We start from the raw sequence: 17,474 nt of genomic DNA on the forward strand, positions 1-17,474 counted from the left end.
GAGGACATCTAATTTTGCGAGTATTAAATCCGTGTTTAGCCCCTTTTCCCACGCTTCTCTCCTGGTTGTCGGGAGAATGGCCTCGGCCGGTAAGACTGCCTCCATTCCATATGTTAAACAAAAGGGAGACATTCCGGCGGCGTCACGTCTAGTGGTCCTATAAAACCATACCACATTTGGGATCTGCTTACACCATCCTTTATGGTGCCCAAGAATTTCGCTGATTCAACTCCAAAAATGCATTTCGCCGGATTTATCTTCATTTTGTTTGTTCATTTGCTCAAATATTTCCTTTAAATCTTCCACGTGATACCCTGAGTCCTTCGTTTTCACGAGCATGTCGTCCACATATACCTCCAATGTTGTATGTACCCTTTTGGAATTTTTTCCCTACCATCCGTTGGTACGTGGCTCCCGCGTTCTTCAATCTGAATGACATTCTTGTGTAACAATACAACCCTCTTAGAGCGAAGAATGTTGTATGTTCTTGATCTTCTTCGTCTAAAGGTATCTGGTTGTACCCTGAGTAACCATCCATCGAGGAGAGTCTTTTATATCCTGCCGCCGATTCCACCATTTGTGGGATATTGGGTAAGGGAAGCTGTCCTTTGGACATGCAGTGTTTAAATCACTAAAATAAATACATATCCTTATCCCATTATTCTTCTTTGGTACTATCACCATATTCTCAATCCATTTCGGATATTTTAATGGTCTTATGATACCTGCATCCATCATCTTCTGAAGTTCCTTTTTAAATTTGCTCATGGTAGGTGGTCGCGATCTTCCTTATTCGTTGTCTTACTGGTTTAATTGCTGGATCCAGAGCAAACTTATGACATGCTACTCGCGCGTCAATTCCCGGTATTTCGTCCATGCCCCACGCGAATACTTCGTGGTTGTCACATAGTAGCTGGATTAACCTCATTTCTTCGTCGGTTTCCATCTTCGTCCCGATCTTTACTATTTTCGTCTCTTCGTCAGTACCCAAATTTATATCCTTCGTTGGTTCTACAGCTGCGAAATTCGTAATTGGCTCGTTTAACGCGGTTGGTTCCTTCAATTTTAGTATCGGGTCACCCTTCCTTTCGGGTATTTCACTGGGTATTGCCAATCCTTCCTTTGCCTTGGTGATGTATACCATTAGTTCCCTTTCCTTCTTTAACTCCAATACGCTCTTCCTTCTTTCCTTCCTCCTTTTCAGTCTTTCCTCATAGTTTTCAATGTCCTTCTCGCCGCAGTCCTTCGTGTCTCCGCAATTTCCTTTTATCTCGCCAATCCCACTCAGCATTGGGAATCGTATCGCCTGGTGGTAAGTCGATGAAACCCCTTTTACTCCATGGATCCATGGCCTGCCCATAAGTGAATTATATGGCGACTCCACGTCCACCACACTGACAGTACCTTCCGTCTCTAGCTCACCCTCAAAGATCTTCACGCATATTTCACCCTTTGGTTTTGTTTCCACCCCATTGAATCCGTATAGATTATACGCCGAAGGCATCATGTCAGAATCTTCATATCCCAGATCTTTAAACGCATGATAGAAAAGGACGTCCACCGAGCTTCCCATGTCCACTAAGACCTTGTCCATAGCCCAGATCTTTCCCTTATCGCTTCGATCATCTTTTCCTCGTGAGTTTTCGCCAATATCCAAGGTGATGACCAAGGAGTTCTTGTGCGATCCTTCCTCGGGTGCATCTTGCGCCAAGAACGATATATCCCTTTTTTTGCCATTCCTCCAGAGGTTTCCCCTTCACCACAGTGATTATCTCATTTCCTTCGTAGTCCCTTTGTATACTCTTGAGAGCACGTTGTCATGGAAATTTTGGATGTCTTCCTGCGAATGCACTATGAAGTTACATCCAGTCCTCCACATCCCCTTGTTTATTTTGATCTGATGCCTCTCTGTCTGGCTCCTATGGTAGTTGTGTTGCGGTGGTGGTGGCAGCTTCTGCTCTCCCACGTAGTGTGCGAGCTTTTTTTGTTCAATGAGACGAAGTATGATCCTCCGGACATTCCTACAATTGTTTGTATGGTGGCCATGAAAGCGATGGTATCGGCAAAACTCATCATTCTTCTTCCCCGGTTGTGGCTCCTTTCCCATATTTGGTGGGGCTGGGATCTCTTCGGTCAATATGACTTCCTCCCATACCCTTTCTACAGTTGTATTGAGTCCTGGGAGTTTCAACTCGGTCCATGCTAACGCGTTCAATCCTTGCTTTGTTTCCTCATAACACCCCGCCTTATCACCTCGTGGCCTTTGTTTTCCACGAGCCAGTGCGGTTGACACGTCTTCCCTCTCCCTTTGCGCTTTCATATCCTTTTGCGAGCTTGCCATCTCTATTCTCATACCTCGCAGCTCCCGTAAGATCTCATGATCTAAAGTTCTTCCTCTCACTTCGTAAATGCTTCCTTCGCTCTTATTACGTTTATTCTCGTCCCCGCGCCTTCTTTCCTCTTCGTATTTTAGCTTTTGATTTTCACACCTTGCCTCCAGCAGTAATCTCCTCAGGTCTCTTTCCCGGTCATATCCTTCCAGTAGCTTCTTTCTATGCGTTCTTCCTTCTGCACTTTGCCCATCTTTCTCGTAACCTTCCCATGGATCGTTTCCTCGTTGCGGAATCTTCATTTGAGACGAAGCTGTTAGCTTCTGAACTTGTATCTTCTTCTTGCAAGTTTTCCATCTTCACCTCGTTGCCGCGTTTGTAATTCGATCGCCTCACCTGACCTCCTTGCTTTACAGTTCCAACTTGCTTCTCAGATCTGTACCTTGCTCGCCCTTTCTCCCAACGGGATGCCTCATTTGGTTCTTCCAACGTCATGCTCTCATCAACAACATCCTTTCTCTTTTTCTCCCGGCTCATTCCTCTTTTTGCGATAGCCCTAGCTTTCCTGATTTGGACAGGTCCCTTCGTAAGTTCAGCATCTTTCTCCGCCTTGCTTTTCCGCCGACTTACGATTCTTTCTCCATCTACAACGGATGCCTTTGCTTTCGTTTATTCTCTACGTGCCTCCAACCGCTTTCTCCTCCTCGTTGCTATCATGTGTCTCGCCCGATCTGGTGTTCTGGCCATCAACTGATCCTTGGTTCGATCTCTTTCGACTAATCTCTTTCCTTCAATCTTTCGGTGCAATATCCAAGGATCACTCTCTCTCCTAGATTTCTAGTCTTGACTACGAATAAATCGTTTAAGATCTAAAAAAACCCTAATTTTAAAACAACTCGCCAAAATCTCTAACTTCTACAACTTTAAAGCAATTTCAGTCTTTCTCAAACTCTTAGATGAGGATGAATCCCCGATCTAAGTCCCTGTTTCTGGACACCAAAATGTAACTATTGGAAACCCGATAGCACACCCAAGTCAGAGAAGAAACAGATCTAAGACATGATAAAGGTTTTTGATAAGGAATTCTTTATTGATTAACCATTCCAAATAGTGAAGAATACAAGTTTTTGAGTACAAAGAAATCCTAATCTCCCACTCTAAGCAAAGCTCTCTCTCACCAAAGAATCCGACCTCTCATACATTGCCCAAGGACCCCTATTTATAGACCAATCAACCTTAATGGTGTACAACTCATTTTTCTTCGCCTGGATCTCGTGGAGATGCTTTATACTTCGCCCAGATCATTTTCCATGAAGTTTTCCCCTTTCTTTCGCTGACAACTTTGGGTGTTTGTCGGGACAACTGTCTCTTTTCTTGCTCCATAATTTACTTACTTTGCAAGTTATCTTTCTAGCCAAGTAACCTTACTTCGTCAATCTTTATTTTGTGGCTGGTGTCTTGCTGGGTACTCCAACTGATTCTTCGCGACTTAGATTCTTCAAGTGAGTTACCTCGCCTTAATATGTTATCTCGCACATGGTTTTTCATTTCGTCAGTCACCTAATAATGACGTCCTTGACTTGATTTGACAAGTCACTGACGAGGATTTTCGGGGAATAGTGCAAGATCTTTCGGCAGAATTTCGTTGAATGACACGGATCTTCCCTTTCGTCCACGTGGCGAATCGTATCTTTGATATCTACACCGGAATTGTCTCTTAATTAACTTTGTCTTTAGCCGTCTTGTTTACGTGGTTATATGAGCTGTTCTTTTTCTTATCGTAAGGAATATCAGTACATGCATCTCAGGTGCAAACTACAGTAAACCTATGCCCGCCTTATCGACAATATATAAGGAGAGTTGGGATAGTGGCTTGATAGTATTGTGGGGAACCCAGGTTGAGTTGGTGAGCAGATAATAACATGAAAATGTCTTTGGACTGAGAGGATAGTTTGATTGGATTGGATTGGAATTTGGATATATATAGTTTTTTTCTTTTTTTGTTTATAAGAAGAGCGATTTTTGGATATATATATATAGCTAGTGGAATATATGGTTGGGCTACATCATTCAGGTATGGCTAGCTACTGTTAACTGTATTACTACTAGCTAGCTACTACACAATCACAATGATCAAGAAACATTCAATTCAATGAATAAAACCCTAAACAACAAAAGATAAAATATATATCTTGTGTAACAGTTCTAAAAAATGGTATCATATATTGCTCATACAGAAAAAAAACATAGGCTTTTCTTAGCATTTAGACACGATTATTTATATCTATTCATCGAATCTCATTGGCTAGCTAAATGATGATGAAGAAAACAATGGGTCAAATCAGGGTTTTTTTCTTCTGTTTTTCTGTTTTGTGGTTCCCACACCGTATGTTTGTTATCTCAACTTGAATCGGTACTATCTGCAGCTCAGCTCATCTCCCAAGTTAACTATCCTTGGCTATACAATGGTAGGTCATGTAATCATTGGTTTTCACCCCCATGCATAAAATGGAACTTCTATACAGGGCCGGCCCTGAGATTTGGCTGCCCCGAAACGATGGTAAAATTGTTGCCCCATTCATCCTGGCACCCGTACACACTTGCACTATGCTGAGCGGTACAGTTTTGTTGTACATTTACACTTCAATGAGACCTTAACCATCAACTGTAATATGATTATTAGGAGATTAATTTTAATAGTCCTGTAAGATGAATGGCCATAATCCTTTCCGGCAGATAATCGAGACAACAATAATTCTGCCATGTTAGATATGCCAATTGTGTGCAACAAGGGCAGCATCCAGCATAGTAAAACTTACCAAACTACTCTTTTTAGATTGCAAACCTATCCTTACAACCATCTATTGAATTATAAGTCTATATACTTCGGGTGTAAATAATATAGAGTGCACGAAGGTACATTCTGAACTTGAAAGTTTAATCAATAGACACCTTTCTAGCAGATGCACAAAGGTGCTACCATATCGATCAAACTGATCGCCGTGATCCGTAGAATCCGAAAACACATGATGGCAAAGAACCCAATGTTTCCAATCAAACTGCACAATCTTATTAAAGAAAACCACACTCTATTTGCAGGAGAAAAAATTCTCCTCCCCACTTACCAGGCATTTGAGCAAACAGTTTATGTGCATTTGAAGAATCGAAGTAGTTTTTGAACAGATACAAAATAAGCAACCAACAAACAATGGAAAATTTAAGTTTAACTAAATTGAGCATTTGATGTTGATGCCTTAAAATATTAAATCGGGGATTTTCTTAGAAAAACTAAATTGAATTTGTATCATGATTGTTGTATCTCTATAATCAATCTTACATGATTAATAGCTTACTCCACCTCCTGACTGTTGTTCTGTAGCATGAAGGTTGATGTTTTCTTGTTGACATTTCGAACTCCACAACAAATGGGTTCATCCATCACCAGCAACTTCAATTCCATCGGAGAACCCCCAAGCTCAAATCTGATTCGTACCCAAATTCAATCTCCGCGCCACTTATTCTAACATTCTACAAACAGTTTAACTCGCCATCAAAGGTGGTCGACGACAGTAACAGAGAGGGAGAAAGAGGGTTTTAGAACTATAGAGAAGATTGATTGAGGCTAAACAAAAGATTATAGTGTGCCCCTTCATTTTTTTACGAATTCGTCCCAATTTTTATCCGTAGTCGCATTTTGTAGAAGTTTTTTTATTTTTAACCTTCACACCCCTTGCAAATATCCTAATTTTGCTGCCCCCAGTCCGGTGCTGCCCCAAACTTTGCCTCAGGGCCGGCCCTGCTTCTATATATGGAGAGGAAAATTAGAAATATTCCAACTCCTTTCATTACATTCACTCAACACTCTCTCAACAGTCACTTATCAAATCACAAAATTTAACAGTTCATAAGAAAATGGGTATTCGTTTTCCTGAAATGATTTTACATGCCAAGCAAGTTATGAGGAGGAAAAAAAAGTTCCAAGTTCGGATGTTTACAAATTGTAGATTTTTTTTCCATACTAGTTAGCTAGGTTTTCTACGGAAAAGCTAGTTAAACCAGATTTTGTCCTTTAAATGGTACCTTAGAAGATGTACTCTTATCCAGTTGTTGTAGGGTTTTAACACTTAAGTACCGGCTTAACCTGCAACCATGAATCTTGCTGGAACAGATTTGCTCATACACTTAGGGGGATCCGTGTCAGGCAAATATAAATGTCGAACCAATCCGTATCGCCAACCTTGATGTCAGCAACAACCTATTTAGGTAAGAAAACCTGGGCAAAAGGATCCTACTACGTCAATGCCTCTCATAACCCAATTATACTAAGAAACTTACAAGATAAGATTGGAGCTCTGATTTCGTAAATAACTCATTTATAGATAGGGAGAAAAAAAATCTAGTTATGTCAAATCGACCAGTTGGTTTCCAGCGGTCCCTTATGTCATTTTTTCACTAAATAGATTGTACTAATAAGATAATTAAATTAATCATGTCAAGTTAGTAAGATACATGCATTTATTACTCTGTTTTAGCCTTTGTTTTGAGATGTATACCCCTTAGCCGGCCTTAACCTCATATCAGCTTCTTTGTTTGTACTTGTACCGTGGTACACCTTCACATGCTTTTGTTTCTTTTTCGTCTCTTTACGAGTCCAGAAAGAAAAAAAATGTTGTCGAAAAGAAAGTGACTTTATATCCGTAAGTTGAGCTGCAAACAGAGTGAGAAACAGAGAAAAAGATTTCATGCTAAATTGTGTGGGTGAAGGAAAAATGGTACCACCACTAGACACAAGTTGGGTTTCGGACAGTGAGAGGAAGATTTGATTTGAAGTTAAATGCTATGAGCAAAGCCATGTGCAACAGTGCAAGCATAAAGACTGTAGGTCCCAAAACCTTACCAGATTGCTGCTGATGCATGGCTCTTCCTAGCTTCTAAACCTCAAAGTCCATTTGCAAGGACAATCCAACAAACTTCAATATCAAGTCTATAAATACCCACAGACTCCAAGCAATCATATCCATCTTCAAATTCTTCAATTACATCTTTCAACACACTCATTACAAGCAAAACTTTCGTTCTTGATCATTAATCTCTCTGCAAAAATGGGTCTTATGCGTTCAATGGTTTCACAATCAAAGCAAATTCTCAAACTACAATCTCTTAGAAACCAATCATCATCGGTAGTTCCTAAAGGACATTGCGCTGTTTACGTCGGAGAAACCGAGAAGAAGAGGTTTATTGTTCCTCTATCTTACTTGAACCATCCTTCATTCCAGAACTTGTTAAGTTGTGCAGAAGAAGAGTTTGGGTTCGATCATCCAATGGGAGGACTTACAATTCCTTGCAACGAAGACGCTTTCATTGATCTGACTTCTCAACTGAATTCTTCTTGAGGACTTAGATTAATCAGATAGTAGTTTCAATAGCTTAACTGTAGACATTTTTTCTTTTCTTTTACCAAAAGGTTGTATTCTGACCCATGTTAACATACTACTTTTTTTCTTGGGAAGAGTATTATTGAAATACTCTCCCATTGAAAGTACGGATTAATTCAAAATTCTCTCATTTCGATAATTCCATCTGCTGTTTTGCATCAATTTTAGTAATCAGTTGTGTTGGGATGAGCATAAACCTACACTATAATCCTGCAAGTCTGCAACAGTAGAGTCTAAATATTGCTAACCTTACAAGGGAAATTGAGCTTCTGTTATTTTACCGTTAAAAATTCTTGTCATATGTTTCTTCTCAAGGTGATGACTTAACGAAATCAGATCTTAAAAATTAGGTGTCAGAAAGTAAAAGAAGACTTGGGAAAGTCTGGGAAAGTTCACTTGTCAGGTCTTCTGACTGGCATAAATTTGCACGAATCTCTCTGATTTCGAACAGAATCAGCACAAATTTTTTGCAGGGAAAATGACGAGAGTAATATGTGGGGCTAGCTAATGGGTTCAGACTCCACATCTAGGATAAGCTAACAGTACCTATATGGAATTCTTCTTTTACTTTTTTGGTATCAAACTCACAAAGAGAGAATAAACGTAACCCTTTTGACACCGGAAGGAGCAGTAGTACTTCTATGAGAGAAATGATAAAAAGCATATATTTTCACTCTACACTACTTATTTACTTTCCTTTTTTTGAAGTGCGAATAAACTATCCCAAAGGCTTGGGGCATTTAGATGCACGTTAGATTACCTCACTACATAGCATGCACCCTAGCAAGTCCTACTGCTAGGGTATTCTAGTTATTAACTACATTTTAGTGTTCTAGAATCTAGAATGAGTAGCGGAATGTGAAATTCACTTGGGCCAAAAGGTACACTGTTGTGTTCACTGTAAAAGTAAAAATTCTTGATTTATTGCAGTGATCGCACGCACCCTCCTGAAATGGGCAGTTAGTGAAGGGTATCTTTGAACTAGTTCAAGAATCCTACAAACGAGATAGGAAAATCTACTGCTAAATTTCCATGCCTTGATGACCGACACAATAATGAAAGATGCCATAGCAAGTAGTAGTAACAAATAGTGCAATGATCGTATAGTTGTATCAGGCATCTACCAGGATGGTGTGTATAACCAAACCATGTTATGTTTGGACATATGCATGTATTTATATCTTTTTTTTTTTTTTTGAAAAAGGCAAAGTTCAAATAAATAAGAAAGGGTGCCAAGATAGCACCCTCGAAGATACAAGAAGAGTTGAGCAAGGTGCTTCGAGAGCTTACAACAAACTACTCTCTAAACAACCTTTCCCAATCAAATACAAAATCATCCAACTTGATATTTTTAAAAGAATCGATATTAATTGACCAACTAAGAAGCAACACTTTGATTTCTACAATAAGAGAGTTTAAAGGTTTTCTAACTTGTTTCTTAGCAATCACAATATCATTCCTTTCCAACCACACAACCCACCGTATAGCAAACGGCAAATAATATCTCAAAAAGACAAGAGATTTGATAGATACCTTCAATTTCCACTTCCATAAGAACTCGAGAACGGACGTCGGATGAACCCAAGCGATGCCTAACTGATGAAGAAAGTGTTCCCAAATCTGCCATATGAAAGGACAATGGAGGAAAAGGTCATGTATTTATATCTCTGTTTTGAAATGTAGGTCCATTGCTCTTGTCATGGTTACCTCTCTGATTTCTGGAAATTAACAGCATCACATGCGATAGTTTTTTCAAAAAACGTTTTTCTACGAATAAGAGTGTGACTTAAGACATCAAGTGGGAGTGTGGGCTGCTAAACCGCTGAGCGGGAGGTTTACGATTAATTACATGAGCAAAGCCATGTGATCAACAAACAAGTAGGTCCTGAAACTTGCCCGATTACCGCATTTCTTTCAATACCCAAAACCCATTTGAAAGGACAAACAAATATTTGATACTACCTTGGAAGTCTATAAATACCTACACACCATGAATCAACCACTCATATTCAGGTTGCCAAATATTGATGTTTGTAAGGTCCTTGGTTTAGCAATCTCAAGTTAGGTCCTCACGGTACTCAGTAGCCTGGCTTTGCAATTTAAACAACAGCCACGAATTTGTCCATGAAAAAGCATGTTCCTAGTGGAATATATGATTGGGCTACATCATTCAGATATGGCTACTGTCAACGGTATCACTACTAGCTAGCTAGCTACTACACAATCAATGAGGAAGAAACATTCAATTCAATGAATAAAACCCTAAACAACAAAAGAAAAAACATAAATCTTTTGTAACAGTTCTAAAAATAGCATCATATATTGCTCATACAGAAAAAAACATAGGCTTTTCTTAACATTTAGACACAATTATTTATATCTATTCATTGAATCCCATTGGCCAAATGGTGAAGAAAACAATGGGCCAAATCAGATTTTTTTTCTATTTTTCTGTTTTGTGGTTCCCACACCATATGTTCTGTTATCCCAACTTGACTCTGTACTATCTGCAGCTCAGCTCATTTCCCAAGTTAACTATCCTTAGGCATACAATGGTAGGTCATCTAATCATTGACTGTTATTCCCCATGCACTAAATGAAACTTCTATATATGGAGATGAAAACTTAGAAATATTCCAACACCTTTCGGCACACTCACTCAGCAGTCACTTACCAAATATCAAAACTTAAAGAGTGCATAAGAAGATGGGTATTCGTTTTCCTGAAATGGTTGTACATGCCAAGCAAGTTGAAGTGAAAAACAGTTCCAAGTTCGCACAAACATGTATTCCGGGTTGCCACCACAGTAGATGTTCGTCGCTTGGAGAGATGAATCAAAATAAGCTATTTGTGGTACTAAAATTCTTAAGCGTCATTTGTTTCAAGACTTTTTACGTAAACCGAGGAAGAATTCGGGTTCTACCAGTTGGTTGAATTTTTTCCATATTAAGTTGGCCAGGTTTTCTACAGAAAAGCTAGCTAAACCAGATTGTTCTTTAAATAGTACCTTTAAAGATGTACTCTTATCCAGTTACTGCAGGGTTTTAACCCTTAGGTACGGACTTAAACTGAAACCATGAATTTTGGTCGAACGGATTTGCACACATAAATGTGTCTAAACAACTAATCCGTATACCTGGCCAAAAGGATTTCGACCTGTAGGTCACGCAAAACCAAGAAATTTCGTGATAAGATTCGAGCTTTGATAGTTTGATTTTGTAATTGACTCATTCATACAAAGAAACAACTGATCAATGTCGATCGACAAGTTGGTTTCCCAATGCCCTTGTGTCATTTTTTCACTAAATAGATTGTACTAATAAGATAGTTAATCATGTCAAGTTGGTAAGATACATCCATTTATCATCTTTGTTTGGAGATGTATACCCCTTACCCGGCCTTATAGCTCATTTCAGCTTCTTTGTTTGTACTTGTACCGTGGTACACCTTCACATGGCTTTGTTTTTCCTTTCGTCTCTTTACGCGTAGGAAAGAAATTTCATGCTAAATTGTGTGGGTGAAGGAAAATTGGTACCACCACTAGACACAAGTTGGGTCGACCAGTGAGAGGGATTTCAATTGAAGTTAGGTTCTATGAGCAAAGCCATGTGCAACAGTGCAAGCATATATCATGTAGGTCCCAAAACCTTACCAGATTGCTGCTGCATGGCTGGCTCTTCTTTGCTTCTAAACCTCAAAGTCCTTCTGGAAGGTCAATCCAACGAACTTCTATAAATACCCACAAACTCCAAGCAATCATATCCATCTTCAAATTCTTCTATTACATCTTTCAGCACTCATCACAAGCAAAACTTTCACCTCTCTTCTTGTTAATCATTAATCTCTTTGTCAAAATGGGTCTTATGCGTTCAATGGTTTCACAATCAAAGCAAATTCTCAGACTACAATCTCTTAGAAACCAATCATCATCGGTAGTTCCTAAGGGACATTGTGCCGTTTACGTTGGAGAAACCGAGAAGAAGAGGTTTATTGTTCCTCTATCTTACTTGAACCATCCATCATTCCAATACTTGTTAGGTTGTGCAGAAGAAGAGTTTGGGTTCGATCATCCAATGGGAGGACTCACAATTCCTTGCAACGAAGACGCTTTCATTGATCTGACTTCTCAATTGAATTCTTCTTGAGGACTTAGATTAATTAATCAGATAGTAGTTTCAATAGCTTAACTGTAGACATTTTTTTTTAGCTGAGGGTTGTATTCCTACCCATGTAACATACTACTTTTTTTCTTGGGAAGAGTAAAATTGAAAGACTCTCCCACTGAAAGTACCAATTAATACAAAATTCTCACATTTCGATAATTTCTTTTATTGTTTTGCATAATTTTAATCAATTGTGTTGAGAGGAAATCACAATGGAAATTGAGCTTATGTTATTTTGCCGTTAAAAATTGTTGTCATAAGTTTCTTCCCAAGCTGATGACCTAATCACATTAAAAAACGGAAAACTTTGGGTGTCAGAAAGTAACAGAAAACTTGGGAAAGTTCACTTGTCAGGTCTTTGTTACGTAGGTAACCGTGACTGGCATAAATTTGCACGAATCTCTTCAGCACAGATTTTTTTAGGACCTTGCTGGGAGAATGATGAGCTGAGATCATAAATCACGAGGAAATCTGGAAATGTGTGGCTAGCAGTACCAACGGAATTCTTTCACCCAGCTACTCCAATTTCTTTGAATAAGAGAGTTTTGAGCGTTTCTAGATTCTAGAATGAGCAAGTACATGCGTAATTTTTAATAGCGTGAAAAGTTACAAATTTGAATCTTTACGGACATGTAAAAGTTTTTTTTTTTTTTTTTTTGATTGCAACCTCCTGAAATGGGCAGTTAGTAAAGGGGGTCATTTAACTATTTCAAGAATCCAATAAACGAGATATAAACATCTGCTACTAAATTTTCAAATGTCCATGCAAGCATAATATAGTGAGCCACATGCAAGAATTTTGAATGGAATTTTTTCACATACCTCCGTTCACGAGTTAACAATGTTCATAATTTATAAGATCCGTAGTTGTAGAAAATCCTACAACCACACCCCTATGAATTTAGATAAGATTCTAAGTAATCATAATGGAATTCTTTTATTATCTTATCAAGTTCTTGAATCGGTTACAAGATAATACAATGGCTTTACTTGCTCTCCAAATAAACTTTCTCTCTCTTAATTTCTTGTCTAACTCTCACCTTAGAGATCTCTCCTTTACACAGATTCCTTCCCCTTATATAGGGTACTATATAGTGGATGACAGCTAATAGATCCCCTATTTTCGGAATCACTGTGTGTTACAATCCCTCATGCACGTACACTCAATCTCGCATACTTTACTCCTTCGCATAGATCATCACACTTTACTCGTGACTATGCTGACATCATTAAATACGTCATCCTAATTTTAACATGTGCGATAATCCTCGCTTAAGACAAATGACCTTTACTTCGCATACATAATGAATATGCGATATTTCACTCCTACATTTTGCCTTTTCTCATTTCGTTCCCTTTATAAAGTGAGCGATATGAAGAATCTCCATCTATTAATATCGCACATGCTAGACTTTTCATATTCTGTTCTACCGACACATTTCCAGAATTTGAGCTTTCCTTTCTTACGCGTGTCTTTTTATCCACTCGTTATCTGACACATCCTTATAACCGTTTATTCCTATCCATTTATTCTTCGCATTAATGAGATAAAATCTCGAAAAACGAGAGTAAATTTTCCTTATATACCTTCTTTTTTCTTTTTACCTTCTTCTTTCTTTTCCCTGCTTCTGCACTTTAACTGTAATTTCCTTTTCCGTCTGTGATCTGATTAAGATTATTTTCTTTTTTTTTACTGTGATTTCATTCACCTATATATCTCTCATTCCCATTCTTATAATGGCTCCAGCCGGTAAAAAGATGGAAGCTGAATTTACCAGGTTGAAAAGAGAATTTGGCACAATAGGCTTTTCACTTTCTCTTCCTTCCCATTCGGGTACTAAGGATATTGGGCAAACCAAGAAGCGAACCAAGAGACTCACATCTAAATCTGGGTCCAAAATTTCTTCTTCCGATCTTTCCAGGAAGCGTAAAGAATTCTACCCTTCTTCAAGTTCTGAATCCAGCGATGATGATATTCTTGCTTCTGAAGATCCATCAATCTCTTCTTCAATGAAAGAATTATCCAACCTTTTTTCTGATCCCATGTCGGCTCTTAATAATGATGATCTACAACGCACTTTTGGTATGATCTCGAAAATCTGCGATGCTCCTATTTTGGATGATCCATCTCTTCGCGGAGCTACTTCTGCTGTAAACCCAAGCTTCCAATATCTATACCTTATTTTATACTCTTTCTAATCTTCTTCTCCGACACATAACATCTTTCTTATACTTTAACAGGTATCTCGCTTATCATATGCGGTTTCTTCGGATTATCAAAGGAAACTCCTCAGTTTGGGGAAAGAAAATACCAAACTTAAGGCTGAAAATTCTACCAAAGTTGAGTTACTTCACAAGGCTCGAGAAAGAAATGATGAAATTATTGGTATCTAATCTTTGATTTTTTTCGTTCTCTTTGTTTTACTTGATAATTAGCATTCCTCATTTCTTTATATTCGCAGATATTTATAACCTTTCCAATGAGGCATCTAACTTTTATGACGAGGAAACCCTTTTAGAACATCTTAATTCTTCTTTAAACAATTATCCAACCAAAGGATTTGAGAACCTCAGCCTGGAAGAATTAAAATTGAAGTATACTGCTCTTAGAATGGATCATAGACCCTTACTAACTACACTTAATAACTTCAAACGCCGTCTTCATGAAAATAAGGAGACAATTCAACTTTTGGAAGAAAATAAGAATAAACTCATTACTGAAAAAGATGAGGTCGCTCTCAAGGGTGCGAATGCATTAGAAAAATTCCAAGAAACTATCCTTAAAGTTCGAAATGAACGTGATTTAGCTTTGAGAGAAAAGCTCGCACTCATTGAGGAAAGAAACTTAATCCGTTCTCGACTTCTCATAGAAAGTGAAGTTGAATTTAGTTGGGTTGCTAGAGTTCTGAATGATGCTAGGAAAAATTTAGCCGTAAATGTGAGCCTTTAATCTGAACATTCTTCGCTAGTAAAAGACATTATTTCCAATCACGAAGGTCATTTTCTTTTTCTTTCATATTTGTCATTTCTTGAAGATGACATCTCTTTTAAATCTAACCATTTTGTTTATACTTCACTGTTTCAAATAATGGTAAGGATGCCATTCGCGCTCGTGATGCAGCAGTTAAGAAAGTCTGTGTTGAAAATGACATTCCTCTCTCTAAATATAAATTCGCAGACGTTCCTCCCAACAATGTTGTTCCTGATATTATTGATAGTGAAGAAAAATATGAAGAGTACGAAGAAGAAGGAAATAATTCTGAGGCTGAACATAATGATGAAGATAACTAGTTATCTTTCACTTAATGTAAATCCTTCTTCTGCCTCTTGTATATATTCATGTTTTCTAGAATTATATATCTTTAAAATATTAGTTTTCAACTCTTAATTATAAGTTACCTTTATATTCAAAGTTCCATCTATTTCGCACATGCATCAGACTACCAAATGGGGAAAATAGTACTCTTTCTATATTTGCATTCCCATTCTTGCCTCTGCTAATTGTCACATATGGATAGGTTGATGAACATATTGTCGCTTTCTACTTGAATCATATTTTGTATCGTGCGAAACACTTCGCAGCTAACTTATTTCTATCAATTCCTGCAAAACAAAGGTAACTTATAACGTACTTTTCTTATGAGGTCTTATTTTGTCTTTCTAATTAAAGGTCTTATGTTGCCTAAAATTTTCTTTGTTCTTGTGTGGCGAAATCACAGGAAGTCTTTATACTATAGTATATCGGCCCATTGATCTCGCCTTATGTTTTTCTTGTATTATTGCCTCTTCAGGTTTATCTTGTTAATACTCCCACGAGTGAAAAGCCTCATGATATTTACGTCTTTTGACACAATTCAGCTCCCTAATAGAGGGTGTCGTCCTTATATTCCCCGTGGTTGCCCCTTCAAGGAAGCTTACCTCTATCGGGTTAAGGTTGGCTCCTCCCATCCGGTAATGCAACAACCATTTGATTTCACAGTCTCTTATCCCTCTACCGGTAAGGTTTATGGTTACGAGACCGCACCCTAAGTGAGGTTTCTTCGGACCGAGTGCATCATAGTCAGGACTTGTCAAGAATGGTAAGGTAGGCTCCAACGCCCCCCACACTCTTGACTCAACCGTGTACCTCGGCGCCCTGATCGAGTTTCTGCACTCCTTAGAAGAGACTTTCTCACATTGGTCTTCCAATCTAAGGTGATGAACTTAGACTGAAAATTTAAGGCACCTCTCCTGGATGGGATTTTTCGTTTTTTTCTCACCCCAAATATCCATGACTCAAGTTCCAGGGTCGATGTAGCTTTCCCTTGAGTCATGCTTATCAGGTTTTCCCCAAATGTGACGTGAGATAGGTCTTAATTTTTTCCTCTTGCATGTATGCGAACTAGGGTGCACGCCACAATTGGATGCCTCTCTTATGTGATTATATACTCTGTTTCCTTACACTAAGGTCTTACTTTAAGGTCTTACATTTGCCTTATGAAAATGATATCATCTTATGAACATAGAAAATTTTCATTCCATTCTTATGTGTGAGTTATATAACTCTAGTACATAGAATTCTTACTGATTTCTCATACATGAAGAAAGATATTCATTCTACCCTTCTGCTCCAGTCATTTTCTCTATTTCATTAAGCTCATTGATGCTTCTCAGAACATTATTTCGCATGATATCTTCAATTTCCCGTGTGCGAATGATAGACACATTTTTGTGTCTAAATTGTCCTCAATTTTCTCTATGTTGGTACTCGATTTTGTACTTATTTTGGTGTTTTGTGTGTTTGTAGGTATTTTTGGAAAATAAACGTTTTTGGAAGAATCGGCTCGAAAAACTGCTAAAGGCACCCCCGAAGGACATTTGCTAAGCGGACCTCAGATTTGGCTAAGGGGAACCCGCGGTTATGTGCAGCCCAAATTTGTTCTCAGCACCCAAATTACTATCGGCACCCCAACAGAAGGATAAGAGGCACCCTTCATCTTCAACATTCAAAAAGAATATTTGCGGGAAAATTGGTTCCACCGGTAAAGGATTTATTATCTTTAAGATAAGAATATCTTCTTGCCTTATAAACAGGAAGAATTTGAAGAAAAAGGAAGTTATATTGTATTAAACAAGAGAGATATCCTTGGAAGATTTTATCTTGGATTTTATTATGCGAATTAAAGAAGATATGAGTTTAGTAAAGAAATATGGAGAATAAAGAGAAGGAAAAATTCCTGAAGATATTTTTAATTAAAAAGAAGAAGATTTTGGAGTTATGGAAGAATATATTTGAGTAATGTGTATTTGTGTGTATAAATAGAGAGCTAGAGAGCACATTTGTTGGGGAGAGTTGGGGAGAGAAAATAAAATCATTACGTTAATAATTTTCTCCCATTTTCATTATTTGTAAACACTTTGAGCAATGAAATTATATTTCGAGCGTGTTTCCAACCTAATGAGCTAAACCCAACATTGGGATGACGGAGGAAGCTGGATTTCATCAATGTGGTAATTTGATTAATTCTTTTATTTACTTTTTGCACCGATTTTAAATGATTTATGAT

The 17,474-nt window shown here is 38.1% G+C and overlaps 2 protein-coding genes across 2 annotated transcripts; both read left to right on the forward strand.

Annotated features, from left to right (window-relative positions):
* The first annotated feature begins 7,270 nt into the window (after positions 1-7,270).
* LOC113289949 (auxin-responsive protein SAUR21-like) lies at positions 7,271-7,907 on the forward strand. Its single transcript, XM_026539391.1, has one exon. It carries the CDS (start codon positions 7,433-7,435, stop codon positions 7,721-7,723), a length of 291 nt encoding a protein of 96 aa, XP_026395176.1. The 5' UTR covers positions 7,271-7,432; the 3' UTR covers positions 7,724-7,907.
* A 3,614-nt stretch (positions 7,908-11,521) lies between these two features.
* LOC113289958 (auxin-responsive protein SAUR21-like) lies at positions 11,522-12,087 on the forward strand. The gene has a single exon (XM_026539417.1). It carries the CDS (start codon positions 11,620-11,622, stop codon positions 11,908-11,910), a length of 291 nt encoding a protein of 96 aa, XP_026395202.1. The 5' UTR covers positions 11,522-11,619; the 3' UTR covers positions 11,911-12,087.
* Positions 12,088-17,474: the final 5,387 nt, after the last annotated feature.

The sequence above is a fragment of the Papaver somniferum genome, chromosome 1, assembly GCF_003573695.1.
Source record: "Papaver somniferum cultivar HN1 chromosome 1, ASM357369v1, whole genome shotgun sequence".
Classification (NCBI taxonomy): domain Eukaryota; kingdom Viridiplantae; phylum Streptophyta; class Magnoliopsida; order Ranunculales; family Papaveraceae; genus Papaver; species Papaver somniferum.